Source organism: Anomalospiza imberbis, assembly GCF_031753505.1.
Source record: "Anomalospiza imberbis isolate Cuckoo-Finch-1a 21T00152 chromosome W unlocalized genomic scaffold, ASM3175350v1 scaffold_31, whole genome shotgun sequence".
Classification (NCBI taxonomy): domain Eukaryota; kingdom Metazoa; phylum Chordata; class Aves; order Passeriformes; family Viduidae; genus Anomalospiza; species Anomalospiza imberbis.
In genome coordinates this window covers 3280114-3300149 of record NW_027099315.1, presented here as the reverse complement: position 1 = coordinate 3300149, position 20036 = coordinate 3280114, and the positions used below count along the sequence as shown (strand labels likewise).

At 46.5% G+C, this 20036-nt stretch overlaps 1 protein-coding gene across 3 annotated transcripts; it reads left to right on the top strand.

The window, feature by feature from the left end:
- The first annotated feature begins 2865 nt into the window (after positions 1 to 2865).
- Positions 2866 to 11364, top strand: LOC137465614 (ATP synthase subunit alpha, mitochondrial). Of its 3 annotated transcripts, XM_068177693.1 has the most exons (12): positions 2866 to 3128; positions 4203 to 4281; positions 5348 to 5517; positions 6288 to 6461; positions 6541 to 6707; positions 6851 to 6999; positions 8993 to 9144; positions 9275 to 9499; positions 9608 to 9715; positions 10252 to 10396; positions 10623 to 10773; positions 11149 to 11364. In XM_068177693.1, exons 1-12 carry the CDS (start codon positions 3069 to 3071, stop codon positions 11228 to 11230), a joined length of 1662 nt encoding a protein of 553 aa, XP_068033794.1. In that variant the 5' UTR covers positions 2866 to 3068; the 3' UTR covers positions 11231 to 11364. The 3 variants fall into 3 exon arrangements, with proteins under 3 accessions (XP_068033794.1, XP_068033795.1, XP_068033796.1); XM_068177694.1 differs by lacking the exons at positions 2866 to 3128; positions 4203 to 4281 and adding an exon at positions 4856 to 4930; XM_068177695.1 differs by lacking the exons at positions 2866 to 3128; positions 4203 to 4281 and adding an exon at positions 5086 to 5113.
- The last annotated feature ends 8672 nt before the right edge of the window (positions 11365 to 20036 follow it).

Here is a 20036-nt window from a genome sequence, read left to right as displayed (position 1 = left end):
AAAGGTAACAGGGGCAAGGAGGGAGAGTTTTACAGTTCCTGTTATTAAAGAAGTGATAATTAAAAGAAAAACTCGAATTTGGATGGGGGATATCTTATTGGTCCCTGGAGCAGGTAGCAACTTATTAGGAAGAGACTTACAAATGATATAAAGTAGACCAAGGAAGATTATGTTAAATTAGAAGAATTGAAGTTAAAACTGGCCTCAGTACTGTTGCATCCCAGGTTTTGGTTCACATTATGGGTTTTTTCTTTGTTAGTTTTCCAGTTCTCTGTACCCTCGTGCATCCCCCGGGTTTTCCCCTACTCCTGCGGTCTCCGTGCCCGTCTCCCCGTTCTCGCGGTCCCACTCACCCCAAAGTCTCGTGTCCGCCCCTGCCGTGTTCCCATTGGTCACTGTAGTACACGTCATCACCGCGATGTCTGTACCCATTGGGCGGGAGGGCTCCCCGTCCGCCCTGTCCCTTCCCTATTTGATCCCACTCCTCGGCATGCTCGAGGCCATTTGCGTCCGTGCGAAGCTGCGAGCGGACTGCAGCTTTTCCATCGCAGCTCTCACAGCCAATAAAGCATCCAGCCGCCACGCGGACGGATTTGGACGAATTCCCTGCCTCTTTGTTTCTTCCCTCGCGCCGACGGCAAAGCACGGCCAACAGCCCACCCCGGAGCGCGACAGCAAAAGCGCCCGGAAACTGCAGCGAGCCCCGGCCCCGACGAAAAGCTGAGACGCCCAAGCCGGGCATTCGGGAGCTGACCGGGGCAGACAGAGACCAGTAGCTTATTTATCAAAAATGTTAGACCCAGTGAGCCACGGCTGGCCAATATGTATTCAACCTATAGCAGCTACTGCAATCCTGGTAGAAGACAGTCGTAAGCTTACTTTTGTAACTAGTTGTGTGTACATCTTGTGTGGTCAGAGGTGTGTTGAATCAGAGAAAAGAGGAAAAGATAGGGAAGGAAGAGAGAAGTTGAAGAAGGGGGAGAGATGGTAGGCAGACTCTGGGATGTTGGAATGTGGGATGATGAAGCCTTGGTCCTGGAGGAGGACAGGAGTTTAAATGCAGTTTCTGTATGAAGGGCAGGGAAGTGTCTTAATACATGGCTGTTTGGAGGTTGTTCAATGCCGAATTGGAGATCGGGAAGGTTTAGCAGAACAATCCCTCCTTGAAGGTGTGAAAAATGCATATTAAATGATTGGCTCTTTGCAAATATTAAATTGAATACTATATGTATTATGTTGGAAAGTTATTTTGTAGTACTGTATTAATCCTTTTTAAGTAGTGTGTTAAATATAGTTTTAGGTTATAACATAATGTTAAAATAGAAACTATGCATTATAAGGGTTTTTTTAAGTAGCTCAAGAAAGGGATGCGATAATCAAGAAATTCTTCGCACAGAGATAACAGCAACAAGACACCTAAGAGTTACTGCCTCCTTATCAGAAAAGACAAACATCCTTCTACCTCCTCTTCATCTTAAAGGAGCCACCAGGATTAAAGGGAAGAAGTTGATGATAACCAGAGAACACCCTTTGTTTGAAAAGAATTTATGCGTCATGTATGAGATATATGAATATGCAACAGACTACTGCTTTTAAGTGTTAATCCTTTGTTAGTGTGTGTGCTTTCAGGGCTACATTGCCCTAGGAAGGCACCTGGACAGTCCATATTTCTTTGTTTTTTATTGTCCTTTATTGTCCTAACTCTGATTGTCCAAATTCTTATTACTCTATTTTTCTAACCCTTTTATTACTATTAAACTTTTAAAATTTTAAAACAAATGATTGGTGTTTTTCACAAGTAAGAAAACCAACAATATACTGCACATTGTGAAAAATGCATATTTTATGATTGGCTTTTCACAAATATTAAATTGAATACTATATGTATTATGTTATATTGATTAGAAGTGCTGTATTAACATTTTAATAGTATGGTAAATGTAGTTTTGTAGTTAAAATAGAAACTATGCATGTGGGGTTTTTTTTCAAAAATGAGATACTCGCTTTGAGAGAACAATCCCAAAACACCTAAATCTTCCAGAGAAGAGGAATTTATGGTTCTCTTATCAGAAGAAGCTAATTTCTTCAGGCCTTGCTCAGACTCGAAGACGCCGTGGGGATTAGAAGAAGGAGTTGACATATTCCAGACAGAGTTTCTTATTTTAAATAGAATGTATGCATAACCATGAAGTATGTATGAATATGCAACAGTGTATGTTTTTTAAGGGTTATTCCTTTGTTCACAAAACATGCTTGTCATGGCTTAAGTGCCCGAGAGCATCCGGATGTCTGTAAGTCTTTGCTTTTTATTGTCTTGTAATTGTCCTAACCCTAAATTGTTATTACTCTAATTGTATTACTATTTTTATAACCATTTTATTATTATTACACTTTTAAAACTTTAAAAACCAAGTGATTGGTGTTTTTCACAACATCACATCATATTCCTTTTACTCATTTCCAGAGCACAGGCGAGATGCCAGCACTTCTCTACCACACTTTTCTTCTACTACATTGAGATGGGTGGTCAGGAGTGCAAGCACTCACAGCTCCCAGAAAGTGGTAGTGAGGTCATTCCCCCAGCTCCCCCCTGCCCCACACCACCGCCCTCTGCCTCACAGCCCCTCACATTCCTGCCCTATGCCAATGCTTCTGTACCATAATACAGACATCCCAACTTCGTGCACCTCACTACGACCCCAGCCTTTCTCAGGGTCTTAGGTTCTCAGGTTCTCATGTCCCCAGTCTAGTCTAGTCTAATCTAGCCCCGCCCCGCCGCCACTCTCCGCCTTCTCCGCCCGCCGAGGGGTATTTCAAGGGCACATATATATAAAAGCATGCATCTGTGCCCCCATCGCTCAGAGGCGCGAGAGGTAAAAGGCGCCCGGACGCTTAAGAAGACCGGCGGAGGAAATAATTCCCGGCCTCGCCCCGCCCCGCCTCCTGGGCGGGGCTCTTCGTAATAAGAGGCGGAGCGAGCATCCGCCATTTTGCGCAGGTGGTGTCGGTTTGTGTTCTGTTTTCCGCCTGCTTCAGTCTTCCCTGAAGGAGCCGTCGCTGCTATCGTCATGTTCTCCGCCCGCGTGGCTGCCTCCCTTGCCCGCTCCCTGCCTCGGCAGGCCGGCCTGGTGAGCGCGTTCTCCCTTCCCTGCAGTGAGCGAAGGTGGTAGGTGGGAGGCGGCCGCCGCCGCCGCCGCCATCTTGGGGGCCGTGGTGACATTGAGAGGCTGCGGCCTCCCGCTCTCGGGAGTTTGGGATGGGGTGCTCACTTTAGCGCTGGGTGTCAGCGGGGCTAGACCTACTGCTGAGAAAGCGAGGGTGCCCTTACTTCCGAGGTGGAGGCGGGGGTGGATGGGGGGGTCTAGGGGACGGCCTGCCCTTCCTCGGTAATGTTGCTTGATGCTGTTTGGGTTCAAGTTAACATCTGAAAGCTGCCAGATCCCAATCAAGGTTAGGGATTTGCGCTGCAAAACTTTGCCAGATAGTGGTTCCCCCCCCCCCCCCCCCCCCCCCCCGTGTTGGTGGGGAAGAGGGAGGGTGTGAAGATCTGTCCCGACCTGTTCCCGCTGGTGTCCCTTGTGAAGGTAAACGGAGGAGACGCCTGCCCAGGCGTTCAGAGAAATAGCATTAACGGTGCCTGGAGCTGCACTGGGAGCTTTACTTAGGACATGAGATTATAACATTTTGTTGCATTCATTATCAAATTGGTTTTTTATCGTTATTTTTGCTCTCGTCTATGTTCTAGCCATACCAGAAATTTTGCAGATTGCAGATTTTATTTTTTTTTTTTTAGGAAGGCAAACCCTTAGAAAACATAATATTATTTATCTCGTGGAGAACCGTGAGGGTTGTGGTGATTTCTTTCTGCCCCAGGCATTGGGTGTTCAGCACAAAGTTGGCAAGGGAGAGGAGATGTTGCTTTGGGATCTGCTGTGGCACTGTGGTGGTGACAGCAGTGCAATGCAGAAAAATGCGGTGAATAATTTAGACCAATCTCTTCTACTAGCTGGCCTTGCTTAGTAGTGCTGAACTTGGTTCATTAACTAAAACTTGTGATTGGAGTGCTGTGGAGCTAAACTCAAAACTGAGACGCTTTAAGTTTATAAGCTCATGATCAAAAATGTCGCAGTATTATCTCTCAACCTTTTTTTTTTTAATGAATGAGGAAATTTTACTGTTACTGAAGCAATTACTTGTTTTAGATTTCCAGAAAGACCCTGGGTGCAGTGTTTGTTGCCACAAGAAACCTCCATGCCTTCAAAACATACTTCCAGAAAACTGGTGAGTCTGAGGAAGGTCTTCATATAACAGTGTGGGTTAAGAACTTGCTCTGTCAGAAAAAAGGGAATTTGAATATGGTGTGTGTATCAGTTGACAGAATGCTTGAGGACATTTATGTACTGACAGTATTTAACTGAACTTTTGCACAGTCGCATCCTGCAGACTTTAATAACTATTCAGAGTATGCCCAAACCAAGGCGTGGTCACACGTCAGTTTACACAGTTTGCCTGCTTTGTGAGGATTCCATTCAGAATTATCTTATTCTGATGTTCAGAACTCCTGCAGAATTATTTGGAAAAATAAAAACTTCAAGTTCTAGTTTTCTGTCTTGTTTGTAACAGTATGAAGGAACAGATGACTCCCAGGCCTGCCAGTGTTTTGTCCTTTAGCATAACTTTTTGCTGACAGCATTTTGGTGTTTAGAGAAAACAGTGGCCTTGCATAGCTGTGTTTTTAATAATGGTTCATATACAATTTTCAAAGTGGTTTGGGGTTATTAAATGTATTAGGAAATAAATATTTCACAAATTTATTTACTGTTTCCTGGCTGGGGAAATAAAGGGTTGTTGGAGGTACACTGCCGAACAAGTTTGAGGAATATGGAGAATACGTTTTTACAGCTTATATTGAACAAGTTGCTTCTTAAATGTATCAAGTTCATTTAAATATATTTGGATCTTGGATTACAAATCACAGGGTGTTTTGATGCCTCCACTTTAAGTAACCTCTGCAAGTGGAGTGAGAATGTCTGTTCTTAGCCTAAGACTAATTATTTAATTTCTTTCTAGAGGGAGAGATTGTTAATAGTATAAGACATCATGAAGGAAACTGGTAACTAAACAGTCATCAATGTTTTAATTTAAGCTGTCATGTAATGATGTGTTGAAACTGCTTTTCTTAGCTGAGAATACAGAAGCTGTTATTTATCTTATGCATCTAGCATGTTGCTTGCTAGACCTCGTGGCATACCAGAGCGGGCACCTTGGCCTGTGAATTCAAGACAAGCTTACTGAATTCATATCTTGCCTTAATGTGCTAAGTCAGGTGTGAAATGTCTCTTTCCAGGTACTGCTGAGGTATCCTCTATTCTTGAGGAACGTATTTTGGGAGCTGACACCTCTGCTGAACTTGAGGAAACTGGCCGTGTGCTCTCAATTGGTGATGGTATTGCCCGTGTGTATGGCCTAAGAAATGTCCAAGCAGAAGAAATGGTTGAATTCTCTTCTGGACTGAAGGTAAGCTTTCACTAAAGCAGTTTGTTTAGCCTAGAAATATATTTTTTAAAAAATAAAGACTTTTAAAGGCGAATGAGACTGTTCTTGGAGGTACCTGTATAAACCTCTTGCAAACTTCATTTCAACTTTAATAAGTAGTAACTAATTAATGTAATGCTACAAAAAGCAAATATTCTTTGAATTCATAACACTTTGCTTTCAGTGTCTGGTTTTTGGCTAACATTTACATTTTGTGTGTCTTCATCTAGGAAGTAGAAGAACTAATCTGCTATTGGATTTTGTTTTCTTTGGTTTCATGCTGGCTTTTTTGTTTACTGTTGAATAACAGCCTTGTCTTATATTAGAATAAAAAAGCTGTCTGACTGTTCTGAGAGTACTGCAACAGCTCTTATTTTTAATAACCTAACTCGCCTTGGCCAGAGAAATAAGCTAGCATTTTTCCCTCATACAATTCCTAGGCAAGAGATAAATGTTGTATTTGAACCCTGCTTATTCTTTCTGTACTTTTTAGAGACATAAATGATAATGCTAGATTGCTGCAGTATTTAATTATGTGGCAAGTTGAAGGCTTAGGCAGGCAGGTTCTCTAATCAATATGGAAATAGATGCATTGTTCATAAAAGCAGAACATTGACTATTGTTACAAATAAGATTGAGGTAGATTCTGTGGCATACTCTACACTGTAGAATGCTCACATTGATATTGAACTGTGACAGTTTTTGTAGATGTTGGTATTGGTTTTCTCAGAATAATGTGACCTTTGTCCTAGGGTATGTCCTTGAATTTGGAGCCCGACAACGTTGGTGTTGTTGTGTTTGGTAATGACAGACTGATCAAGGAGGGGGATGTTGTGAAGAGGACTGGTGCCATTGTGGATGTTCCAGTTGGAGAAGAGCTGCTGGGCCGTGTTGTAGATGCCCTGGGTAATCCAATTGATGGGAAGGTAAATGTAACTAGGTGCTTACTACCTCTGCTTGTATCTATGTAATACAGACTGCAACAGTTTCTTTCCTCTTTTTAAGGGTTCTATTGCATCTAAGACACGTAGGAGAGTTGGCTTAAAGGCCCCTGGGATCATTCCGAGAATCTCTGTGCGTGAACCTATGCAGACTGGGATTAAGGCTGTAGACAGCTTGGTGCCAATTGGTCGTGGCCAGCGTGAACTGATAATTGGTGACAGGCAGACCGGGTAAGTTAAATGTCCAAGCCAATAAAGTTTCCTTTAAGAGAAACTTGAGTGCAGTGTGCACCAATGTACAGAACTGAACACAAAACTGTGTAGGGTTGGGACAACTGCAGGCAGCTTAACTTAGCAACCTCTGTATTACCCAGGAAAACTTCAATTGCAATTGACACAATAATCAACCAGAAACGTTTTAATGATGGGACAGATGAGAAGAAGAAGCTGTACTGTATCTATGTTGCAATTGGCCAGAAGAGATCTACTGTTGCTCAGCTGGTGAAGAGGCTCGCTGATGCAGGTACAGATTTTTGAAGGTGGTTGAGCCTGGTAACTAGTGACATCCTGTTCTCACTATAATGCTGAATACTGCTGTGAGCTCTCCTAGCTCCAAGTATAGACAGAAATCCTTTTTTGATTAAATGACTGAACTACTTTTGTGGACAAGAAGTCTTTCTAGGTATCTGGGGGGAAAACAACCCCTGATTTTTGCTACATCACATTAGAAGACTATTTTGAGGTCCCAAAACTGCTGAATTTCTTCTGGAAAAGTCAGTTGTTTTTTTTTTTTTTTTTTTCAAAGCAGAGTTGAGAGGTTCCTCTTGGCAGGTCTGGTGACAAGCTATGGCCTACAAGTATTTATATGGACTTGATGTGATTCATATGCATGTAAGTGTGAATGACAATTAAAAATTTAAGTGGAGAGACTTGATTGCCCAAACATAAGGGATTAAATGATAGCATCTTTTCAGGAGCAGTTGACCAAGGCTGCATATGTAACAGAGCAACAAACATGTTAATCTAGTACAGTGGACTTTCCTGTAACAATGTAGTGATGCTGCCTGGGCTTGCTTTAGCAACTTATTACTTCACATGTGTCGTGGTTTAGCATGGAAGTGGATTTTTTTCAGGAAGTTGAGTCAAACCAATCAGTGGTCAGATTTGGATATTGGCACCTGGAGTGACCACTGAAGGTATGGACACGCCTCTGAGAAGACAGGGGGTTAAAAGCAAGAACTCCCAGGGGAGCTGCCTCTTCTTGGTTCTGGTCAGAGTGCTGTGCAGACCTCCCCTGCCCAGCTACAGGCTAGGTGGGGGAGGGGAAGCCATGTGGTCTAGTTGAGGTGAGCCGAGGGGGCTGAAGGACTGGAACCGAGCCAGCTCCTGTGGATGGAAGGGTGGAAAGAAGCAGAGATGCCTTTGTCCCCCGCCCCAGCGGGAAGGAGATAGAGAGTCCGAGGGCACCTGTAAATTTGCCAGTGGAGGAGAAGGGGGGGGGGAAGATGCCCAGTGGGGGAGTTGGAATTCTCAGCAGAGATTGCAGCTGTCTGGGGAGTCTGAACTTTTAACCCTTTCCTGAGAAATGAAGGCTTTGTAAAATATTGCTCCTCCTCGATTTGAAGTAGAAGATAGACAGTCTGGGATCTGGGATATTGGAAGAGGAAATTTTTGGGTGTAAGGAGATGATGGAGTGGCTTGTGGCTGGACTTTTCTTGTTAGCAATAGACTGAACTAAATTCTCCTGCAATAGAGACTGCATTTTAGGCGGATGCAGTGGAGAACCAAAGGGACCTGCTTCAGCAACCACCAGCGCAGAAATGGAGAGAACAGAGGGAAGCTGAGGAGGGAATGGTGATGCCCTCTGTCTTCAGGAAGAAGATGATCTTTGTTCTTGGATCCTCGGCCCCAGGGGGAAATGGGGAGGGACTGTAGTCCCAAGATGAGAAGCTGAACTGTTGTCTCTTTTGGTCCATGGCAAAGCATCCTTAAAGGAGCCCCATGAGCAGTCTGTCCATGCACGGTGGTGAGAGCACTGTGACATGGAAAGGAGAGTGTCACACTGGCAGATTTTTTCCGGGCAGTTGCCATGTGTGACATGGAAACAAGGGTGGCAATTCTGTTTCCTGGGGGAGTCTGTGGTGCAAGAGAGACTGAGTGTTGATTATCTGAAGGGTGGCAACTTGATCCGGAATACTGGGTGGTGTCTCACTGTGGTTTTGTTTGGAAATTGGGTGGGAGGAGGAGTGTTTTGGAGGGTCTTCATGCTGGATTTAGTGTCTGTGGTTTTTATAGTAGTAGTAGTTTAACAAAGCTTTTTTCTTTTGTTATTAAGCTTGGGCCTGCTCTGCTCTGTTCCCGATCACATCTCACAGCAATTATTTGGGAAAGTGCATTTTCATGGGGGCGCTGGCATTGCGCTAGTGTCAAACCATGACAACATGTTTGTTGTATTTGCTGATTACAGGCATGGTGAGGTAATATACTTAGTGGTGTGTTTCTCCAATTCTTTCCAGATGCCATGAAGTACACTATTGTGGTGTCTGCCACAGCATCTGATGCAGCACCCCTTCAGTATCTGGCTCCCTATTCAGGCTGCTCCATGGGTGAATACTTCAGAGACAATGGAAAACACGCGTTAATCATCTATGACGACTTGTCTAAGCAGGTCAGGAAACATTGTTTATAGGCCTCATAGTCTAACATTGGTGTTTGTAACTGTAAGATCACCTCAAGTTTAGAAATCCAAAATGTTAAATGAGTTTCTGAGGTCTGAAAGCTTTCTTTATACCATGCAGGCTGTTGCCTATCGTCAGATGTCTCTGCTGCTGCGTCGTCCACCTGGCCGTGAAGCCTACCCAGGTGATGTGTTCTACCTGCACTCTCGACTGCTGGAAAGAGCAGCCAAAATGAATGACTCCTTTGAAGGCGGCTCTCTGACCGCCTTGCCTGTCATTGAAACTCAGGCTGGTGATGTGTCTGCTTACATTCCAACCAATGTCATTTCCATCACTGATGGACAGGTAGGACTTCTTCACATCCCAGTATGCATCTTTGTTATTTACTGTCAGGTCTCTGAGGAGGCTTCCAAGCTTCTGACCAAGATAATAAAACAATTCTCTCCCTTACAGATTTTCTTGGAAACTGAGTTGTTCTACAAAGGTATCCGTCCAGCCATCAATGTTGGTCTGTCTGTGTCCCGTGTAGGTTCTGCTGCTCAGACCAGGGCTATGAAGCAGGTAAGCATAAAACGACTGCTTCTCTTGCTAGAGATGAGTAGTGTGTAGGCCTTCCAACCTATTTCACTCTAAAGAGCTGTGACTAGAGAGGGAATAAAGCTTTGGATTCCTTAGTGTTATGAAACTATAAAAGAACAAACTTTAGGGATCTCTTTGATATTTCCGTTACTTGTTGAGTGAGGTGGGGGAGAAAGGAAAATAGTATCTGCATAAAGATGTAGGATTATGTTTCCGTATGCTGAGCTGGGTACTGATCTAACTAGAAATAGAGAATGATCTCTTAACCCTGTGCTTTTAGTCCATATCTGGAATTAGAGGTTTAATATCAATGGTCACTGTTTTAGGGAGGAATGCTTATATTAAAAAGTGGGATATTTAGAAATGCAAATAATCATCTGTCAGAATCTTGGGCTTCCCTTTTCTGGTATAGAAAGTAAAGCTGACTTGTGACAACTGTCATCTGAAGATAACCTGCAAACTCCTAGATACCTTTAAAAGGTGATCAAACTTAGTCTCATCTGTATCTTGTGTTGTAGGTGGCAGGAACCATGAAGCTGGAATTGGCTCAGTATCGTGAAGTAGCTGCCTTTGCCCAGTTTGGCTCTGATTTGGATGCTGCTACACAACAGCTGCTGAACCGTGGCGTACGTCTGACAGAGCTTCTCAAACAAGGACAGTATGGTGAGTGTCTTGAACTTAAAAAGCCTGCATTTCACATTAGTCTCTTGTGCTGACAAGATTGGTCTTTGTGGGAGCATTTACCATGTCCATTCTGTGCACATGGTAAATGCAGACTTGCTTGAACCATGTTGTATATACGCAGTTGATCTTCAAAGGAAGGACTGCATAGTACTGGTGTGTCCTGATGTGAGCGTTACTGATGGCATGAGTGCTCTCTTTTCTGCAGTTCCCATGGCTATTGAGGAACAGGTTGCAGTCATCTATGCTGGTGTAAGAGGTCACTTGGACAAGCTGGAGCCCAGCAAAATTACTAAATTTGAGAGTGCTTTCCTAGCTCATGTACTGAGCCAGCACCAGGCTCTCCTATCCACAATCAGGTATGATTTATCCTGCTTCATCCCAAGGATATTGATTTGATAGTTGGAGTGCAGATAATGGTCCCTGAAGTGTTAATTTAGTGTATCCCAGAACATCAGGCCTTAAGCTGCCTGTACCAGAACTGGAAATTAAATCGGCCTTCCAGTTGTCCAGAGCACACCTTCATGACTTTAAGTTCTTAGGAAATCCACTTGATGCTTAAAATGGAGAAGGGGTCTTATGTTAGTAGTACAAATTCATGCATCAAACAGAAATGTTTTAATTCATCTACTAATCTTGTTAGAAATGGGGAAGGTTTGCTGTGAAGCCTTTGTCTTGGGGATTGACCATCTAGCTATTTCTGTGTCAGAAGTTTAACTAAACTCTTTCAACAGGACTGAAGGGAAGATCTCTGACCAGACAGAAGCTAAGTTGAAGGAAATAGTCACACGTTTCCTGACTACTTTTGAGGCATAAACATAAAACTGTTCAAACAGACCAGGCTTTTGTGATCCAGTGATCCAGTGCTCCAGTTCAGTCAAAGATTTAAAAGTATGTGCAACTTGAATGTACAGATCTCAATGAGAATAAAAGTTCCTATGTAAAGAGGCTTGTATATTCTGATTGCCTTCTGACTAGCTGCTTTTACCTTTATGTTGTCTTGTCATGGGTGGTAACTAGTTGGACCTCACAGGAATCTCTAACAGCCTGATACTGTTACATAGTATTTCTTAGAATTGCTGTCAAACCTATCCTGGGGCCTGGCTTTTGCAAGATGAGTTCTCTTGGAACTGAGGTCCTTGTGTCTCAGGACTGTTCTGGTTTGAAAGCAAAACCAGTGAGAGATTCCAAGTCAGAAATACAATTTATTGGGAAAAGGGAAAAGAAACAAAATACATGCAATAATACAAAAGGAAAACCACTGACAGAGTCATAATGCAACCTGACACCCCTTTGGCCAATGTGTTGGTAGCAGTCCAAATTAGAGTAGCTGCAGTCCTCCTGGAGTGGCAGATGTGGTTCTGTTGGAGCAGTGATCCTGTTAGAAAGGGTGTAGTCTTCCCCTGAAGGTCCAGTGGAAAACCTCAGCTGTTTCCTCTTGGGAACCTGTGGAAAGGCTGGCTCTGATGTCCCCAAAACCCAGATTATATCCAGTTAGGAATGCTTGGCTCTGGGCGGAGCATCTCACAATGGGATGTTATAGTTCTTATCAGTCACACAGTGACATTCAATAGCCTACTATCAGCAGATGTCTCCCCTGAGAGAGGATTGGTTGTGAAAGAGATAAGGAAAACTGCTCACTTAACAGAAAACAACTACTACACAGATGGCAATAGAAAGCATCTTGCTTCTCAATCTGGGACAGGACAACTGTAGTTAACTCTAATTCTGTCAGTAAACTGTCCGCAATTGTTAGTGAGTGGGAGGGAGGTTATAAACCAGAACATTGCTTTAATTTTCCAACTTCTGCATGCTATGTGAGGCATTAGATTCCAGTGTTAGACCTGTCTGGGATATAGGAAAGTTAAAAGTTGCTCTACTTTGTGTGGTGTATTCAACTTCACCTGGTACACTGGAGCTTGGTCCTTCATCTTTGGTGAGCTTTTGTACTGCAGTTACCTCCGGCGTTGGGTTTTTCTTTGCCCCAGTCCCGGGCAGCTGGGACCGCCCGGCTAGGTATGCTGCTTTTTGGTAGGACCGGGGCTGCCGCGTGGTGCGGAGCTCTAGGGCTGAGCCTCTGCGTGGGTTGGCCACTTTCGTAGCAGGATGCTGAGAGGAGACGAAGGGGGAGAGAAGGCACGCTTTGCTCCACAAGGCTGAGAACTGTTTATTTCCCACGTGGCTGCCATGGTGGTTGCAGCAGCGTTCCCAGGTGCGTGCGTGGGCAAAATGGCGTTTTGGACAAAGAGAACATGGGGTTAAATAGGGGGCAAGCAGACAGGGGTGGAAGCCCCCCTCGCCCAATGGGGACAGACGACAGGGGAATGACGCAGACCACGGCAACCTATGGGAACATTACAGAGGTGGATACAGCGTTCTGAGACAAATGGGAATGCAGAGGTGGGGTGATTGACACAGAACTTTCTGTGGGGAAGGAGGGTGTGGTTACAAGATTGACAAGTCAGAGCTCCTATGATACAGCTTGGAGCAAACCATTATGAGGAGGAAATAGGGGTACATAGAACCAACCTAACTAACATTATTAAAACCCCTAACTGAACCAACCCGGCATGGAACAGTTACCTGTGATCAAGACTGCTCTTGAGGCTGTTCACTCTGTTCCCAGTTAATTTCCTTCACAGGAGCATCTTGCCTCCCAGTTCAAACTTGCTATGTTACTAGCAGCTAGACGCACTCACACAGTTCCAGGCTATCTGCTCTGTTGTACTGGGTCTGAGGTAAAGTTCACAGCCCTCACAGTGCTATGCTTTGCACTAGTAGCTGAAAGGGTGTTGATAACAGACCAGTGTTTTGGCTACTGCTGAGCAATGCTGTCCCTCTGACATTCCTTCCCCCATCACAGGGATGGGAGTGGGCAAGATCTTGGGAGGGGACACAGTCATGCCAGCTGACTCAAATTAGCCAAAGGGATAGTCCATACTGATGCCTTTTGGGACTACCTAAAAACAGAGGCCAGACAAAATTAAGGGACTTGTGTGGATATTCTCAGTTCAGTCAGAGAGAAAAAGAGAAGGTTTTCTAACCAGGCGAGAGCCTGGGAGACAGTTGGGAAAGAATGTAAATAATTCTCTAATCTATCTTGTTCACATTGTTTATAGATATGTTCTGCCATTGTGCGTCATTCACTGCACACCAATGGTGTGAGATGTTTTTACTCTACGACCAGTGAAATTAGTCCGCACGATGTTCTCTATAAATAGAGTGGTGCATTTGAAATAAATCAGAGTTCATTCTCTAGCCTTTGACTTGGAGTCTTCTCGTTACCATCCTGCTCTACGGCGACATCTGGTGACACCTGTCGTGAACTGCACCTACCCTGAAGGAACAGGGTCTGGTGGACCCCGACTGTTACTGCAGCCTTGGCTGAAGACCCGAGCCCCGGCGCTTTGCAGGGGTCGCTCTGCGGCTGCGGCTGCTCGCCAGGAGCCTGGAGGCTCCGGCTGGACACCTTTACCCTCCTGAGAGAGGTAATGCTGAAACCGCGTGCCTTCTGGAGAAGGCTTGGTCCTGTCTGGACTGTGGATCGGCTCTTAGAAGCCGAGGGCTGAGCGGGACGGTTTTCCCTGAAGTAGTGGACTGTCTGTCTCTTGAAGTGGATGTCTGCTAAGGGAGGGTTTCCTAACAATGGGGAACCAGTTATCTACGGCTGAATGGTTGTTCTTGACCGCATGGCGGACTTGCGCCCCTCACATAGGGGTCCAGGTCTCTGATGATGAGCTCATCACACTCTTGGGTTAGGCTCGGGACCATGGATTCCCTGCGGACCCTGAACGCGCCTTTGATCATAGAGTCTGGCGCGACTTGGGCCGATGCCTCCTAAAGGAGATGCGCAAAAGGGACGCTACAGCGTCCGTACTGTTCGCAATATGGGGGTGCATCTACACGGCCTTGCATGGCAAGACCCAGAGAGGCAGCGGTTCCGACCGGGACATTTCGGGATTCCGGACACAGACCGCACCGCGGCCGGCCGGGCAGACGCACCTCGCTTTGAGTGAGGTGCCGGTGACATCATCCGCCTTCCAGGCGGCAGCCGGGATACCTTTGCCGCAACTATGAGCTTCGGCACACCCGACATTGCAGGGACTGCACAGGGCGGCCCTGGACCGGCGGCCGCCGCCACCGCCCGCGGCTCCGCAGCCCCCCCTTTCCGGACTGCATTCGCGGGGGGGCCGGCGCCGCCCGCAGTCCATGGCGCAGCGGGGGCTGGAGCCCCCCCGACTCCTTCGCTGATGGAGCCTGCGCAGATGTACGGGTCCCGCCCTCTTGTACTGCTGGGACAGGCAATGGAGCCTCTGCTCCATCCCCTGGCACGCCCCCCGCCGCACGCGGGGGCTTCTGCTTTGCCAACGGGACAGGCGCAACTGCCTCCCGGTCCGCCTCCCTGCGCGCCGTGCGGACCGGCGGATTTGATATCCTTTGTGATACTGAAGCGATTTGCGGAATAAATAAATAGACTCCACAACTCGATATAGTTATGAAGTGGGTATGTATGCCAGCGCCCGGCAGAAGTGAGATAGTTCTCCAAAAACTTGTGCCCCGAGCCTCAGTCTGACCCACATCTTTATTCACAAAGGTGTTCCATATGCAATACATTGCACAACTTTTCTATGCATATTCAACCCCTGGCCCCGCCTGTCCTCGCATCTCATGCTAAATAGGTCCCCGTGCTTCTGGGCATGCGTGGTTTGCTGTGGTGGTCGCGCGGGTGGTCTCTGGTGGTCTCTGAGGCTGAAGATTGTGGTCTTCCTCCTATTTGAACTCTTGAACTTTTCTCCTCTGTGCATGCGCTTTTGGTCCTTTGGTGCCTATCTGAGTAGGTCTGTCAGTCTTGATAAGCTTGGAGACAGAGGAGCCCCATTATCTGGGTTCTTTGCATCTCCTGGTCTTCTCTGGCATTGTCCTTTATGCAAGAAGCTTCAGAGATTTGCATTTTCTTATGCCCTTTGTACCATGGCAGAGGTTTCTCAAGTAAAAGGTTAAAATTCAACACATAATTCTACAAACTAAAATTTAAATGTTTTAATTTATTTTGTTAATTCAAGTGAACTCCAAAAATCTCTATTTCAATACCAGCGTCAGTTGTGCAGCAGCACATCCTGGGCGGGACCTCCATGTCGTTCTCCGTCCTGCCCTCTGTGGGACTGGCTCCCGCGCCGGGGGCGGGGGCTGCCCTCCCCGCCCCGCCTGCCATGGCGCCACTCCTGCCGGCAGCGGGGTTCGCCGCCCCGCCCGCCGCTCCGCTCACCGTTTCAGCGGCAGCAGCAGCCTTGCCTTTCGCTCCACCCTCCGTTCCGCTCGGAGCGAGCCCGCCGCTGCCGCCGGGGCTGAGAGAAGCCGCCGCGCCGCCGCGGTCACCAGCGCCACTCCTGAGAGATACGCCGCCGCCGCCGCGGCCCCCCACCCCGGGACCGACATCGCCGCCGGCGCCGAAGCGACCGCCGCCGCCGCCGCCGACCCCGGGACCGGAAGAGTTGTCGCAGCCGCCGCCGCGATCGCCAGCGCCGAGAGACGCTGCCGAAGCCGTGCCGCCCGCTCCGCTTGGGCGGGCGGCGTGCCACGGCGTGGGGGAGACTGCACCCCCGGCGCCGCCTGAAGCCGACTCATCAGCAGCGACTTCGCTCTGTGATTCGCCGCCGGCAACGGCAGGCAGCCCTGTGCTGGACAACACATCCAGCCTGTTTGTTTCAGAGCCTGCATCCAGCCCACCACTCCCTCTGCTTCCCCCAGACTGCCCCGAGCTCTGTCCCACTGAGGCAGAGGCAGAGGCAGCGGGAGGGAGCACCGGCTTGGTCCGCAGCAGCGTCCCTGCTGCTGCTACCGTGGCTGGGGATGGGGCCGCGATCCAGTCCTTTGTATCGCGGGGCAGCGCAAACACACCGGGAGCGAAGAGCAGCCCCTTGTACTGGGCAGGCATGAATGGTGCAAAGGTCCCTAAAACCAGGGTGGAATTTTATATTCCCGGGAAAACCTCCCCTGCCCGCGCCCCGCGCGTCCTGCTCCTGTTCGCAGAGCGGGAGGAGCGGGGTCCAGAGAAGCTGCGGCTTGATCCATGGCCGAGTGGGGCGGGGGGAGGGCGATAAGCCGGAGGAATTACCGGGATTCTCGCAGCCTGGTGGGGCCGTGCACCGAAATATAAGGTTGGAATGGGTCGCCCATTTGCGGGTGGCCATGGAGTGTCCCAGGGACCCCAGATTCAGGGGCCCCAAGTGATACCTATGAGAAGCTGGGAAGAGGGACCGAGCCGCGTGGATCTTGGCTCGGCAGAGAGCCTGGGTTCTCCGCCCCTCGGCCAGGTTTGGGACGCTTGACCCGGCCCCCTGGACCGGGTCCTCTGCCTCGTCGGGCACCGCAGGGTCCTAGAGCTCACAGGTGCTGCTGGCTTTTTTGGAGGAAAAAAAAAGGCAGAAAGAGCTGTGTTTTAATGACAGCTCAAACTACTGGAAAGCCACGACAGCTTCGGCCCAAGTGATTGAATTAAGGGCTGTGGCCATGGCATTTCAGAGATTTCATGGCATTTCAGAGATTTCTCAAGTGTTTCTGAATTGGGTCAATTTCACTCAATTGCTTTGAAAGCTTTGAGGATGCAAGTTGGACCCGAGTTCAAATTTGTCACTCAAGTTGTTCATTGAGGACATGACTGCATGGGCCAAAATCCTTGCATGATTCTTCTATTAAGTGCACACACCTTGCAAAAGCAATTTGATGAATGCCAACCAAGGCTTGACCTGCTGCACCTTATTGGCTGGGATAAATCCCAGAGGCCTAAAGGCTTTGCAACTGTGGCAAACAGATGTTGCTCATCTTGCCAGGTTCCGAATTTTGCTGATTTGGGTATGTGCACGTGTTTGTTAATACCTTCTTTTCTGTCATGTGGGCATCTGCTCACACTGGGAAATGGGTTTTGACAAGTTGGACTGCCAGTCCTTTGGCAGACTGACAATGAGTTGTTACTATCCTAGAGTTGGTAACTGATTTCTTGAAATTTATAATAAGAGTTTGGAATCTCTTCGACCGTTCTGAGCCAATATCCAAATTGAGGTTTTGATTGATTGGAGTTGATAAAACTCTCGAGCTGTGTTTGTTCTCTTTCCTGCAAGGGCCATGCAGGAGGGCACAAACACCGCCTTTTTCTTTTTTCTTTTTTTGTAAACAAACCGGAGGAAATGTGGATATTCTCAGTACAGTCAGAGAGAAAAAGAGAAGGTTTTCTAACCAGGCGAGAGCCTGGGAGACAGTTGGGAAAGAATGTAAATAATTCTCTAATCTATCTTGTTGTTCACATTGTTTATAGATAGGTTCTGCCACTGCGCGTCATTCACTGCACACCAGTGATGTGAGATGTTTTTACTCTAAGACCCATGAAATTAGTCCGCACGATGTTCTCTATAAATAGAGCGGTGCATTTGAAATAAAGGGGGAGTCCATTCTCTAGCCTTTGATTTGGAGTCATTCTCATTACCATCCTGCTCTACAGCGACAAAGCCCCTATCCTATCTTGGTTCTTCCTGGGAGCCAAGGCTGAAAATGAAATGTCTGAACTTCAGAGACACACTTTCATAAACAAAGTTTAGTTCCTGTCTAAGGAAGGGGGGAATTACCTGACCACTTATGCCTCTAGTTGGGAATTCTTGTCAGTTATGCTAATTTGCTAAACATAAAACTGTATTCATCCCATGCGGGGGTGGACATTTTTCCATATCTGCCCCTGGAGGCCTCGAATAAAGACTAGTCTTGGTATTACCTCCTATACTAATATTGTCTCAAAAGTGTGTTGTTTTATTTCTAGGTCTCTAAGGCATCACCTCCAGGGATCACTAAAAGAGGAAACACTTCTGGAGATTACTGGCAAATTCATTTTTCTGAGCTACCACGCCAACAAGGATAAAGGTATTTCCTGGTATTGGTAAATATCTTTTCCAGATGGCCAGAAGCTTTTCCCTGCTGCACCAACAAGGCTAGGGAAGTCACCAAGGTACTCCTCAAAGAGATCGTACCCAGGTTTAGAGGTGCCTATAGGGATGTCATCTGATAGGGGATCCCATTTTATATCTGAAGTGTTAAAGCAACTTAGTAGGCAGCTAGGTATTGGTTGGGATCTACACACTCCTTGGAGTCCGCAATCTACCAGAAGGGTTGAGTGAATGAATCAAACTTTAAAGAGACAAATTAGCAAAATGTGTCAGGAAACTTCCTTGAAATGGCCACAGATGTTAACATTAGCTTTGTTACAAATTAGAGTACAGCCCCAACTAACCTGAAGGTGAGCCTGTATGAGTTGGTGATGTTTAGGGGAATATATTCTATTGCAACTTTCCCTGGATCTGAGGAACAATTCGGGAATCAAGAAATAAAACAATATTTAGTTTCATTGGGGAAATGCTTGAATGAATTATAAAGGTTTTTCATTCTTTCAGAGCCTCTTACCCTAGACACTGCAGTTCATTTATTTCAGCCTGGGGGTCACATATACATCCAGACCTGACAATCTGAGCCCCTTCAGGAGCAGTGGAAAGGACCTTATCTAGTTCTCTTGACTACAAAAATGGCAGTGAAGGTAAAAGGACTTAACTCCTGGATTCACTGCACCTGAATTAAGAAGGCTCTTGAGTGAACAGAGAAAAAAGCCAGACCTTTGCAGCTGAAAATGTCAAAGATATCTGTAGGCAAGTATTGAAATATACAGACTAATGTTTATGGGAATCTTTTTATCTTTGGGTGGAGGTGTTGAAGAAAATTTGATATTGACTTTAATCCAAGGGTTTGGTAAGATGCACAATCTGTCCTGCATTACAGCCTGCCTCCCTATCCCTGGCTCAGCAGGGGAACCTATTCCTTGGGGAATTATCCCTATAGATGTGTAAATGGGGATTCAATACAATAATCTGACTAATGTGATAGCAAAGGTTTCAGAGATTGAAATGGTTCATGCCTTAAACATTGTTATGAAGGAGTTTTGCCCATTATAGCAAAAACTGTAAAAATAAGTTACAACCACAGGAGCCCACCCCTCCTTGAAGATGCCTGGCTGGAACTTTGGACTGTGAGTTAAGCCACCTAGATAAGATAAAGGGGACACTATTTTTCTATCATCTCAGGTCTAGGGAGAAATAAACAAGGCTGAGGGAAAGGAATGCATCCACAAGAAAGCCAAACACAGCAGAGAATCATCCCTGGCTGGGTTTGGGGTGGGGGAGACCACAGCCCACAGAGGCCAGGTTTACACAGACTGCTCCTGTCGCTGTAGAGCAGGACGGGAACGAAAATGACTCCAAATGAAAGGCAAAGAGAATGAACTCTGATTTATTTCAAATGCACCGCTCTATTTATAGAGAACATTGTGCGGACTAATTTCATTGGTCTTAGAGTAAAAACACACCACTGGTGTACAGTGAATGACGTACGGTGGCAGAACCTATCTATAAACAATATGAACAACAAGATAGATTAGAGAATTATTTACATTCTTTCCCAACTGTCTCCCAGGCTCTCGCCTGGTTAGAAAACCTTCTCTTTTTCTCTCTGACTGAACTGAGAATATCCACACTGCTCCTGAAACTAGAGGGAGAGGGAGGAGGTTTTGGGTGTGTGGCATAACATCTGG

Excerpts from the sequence above, each read along its gene's own strand:
- LOC137465614 (XM_068177693.1), top strand. The coding sequence starts at position 3,069 with ATGTTCTCCGCCCGCGTGGCTGCCTCCCTTGCCCGCTCCCTGCCTCGG. Across the intron at positions 9,716-10,251 it reads AGACCAGGGCTATGAAGCAG|GTGGCAGGAACCATGAAGCT; the intron begins GTAAGCATAAAA and ends CTTGTGTTGTAG. Across the intron at positions 10,774-11,148 it reads GCTCTCCTATCCACAATCAG|GACTGAAGGGAAGATCTCTG; the intron begins GTATGATTTATC and ends CTCTTTCAACAG.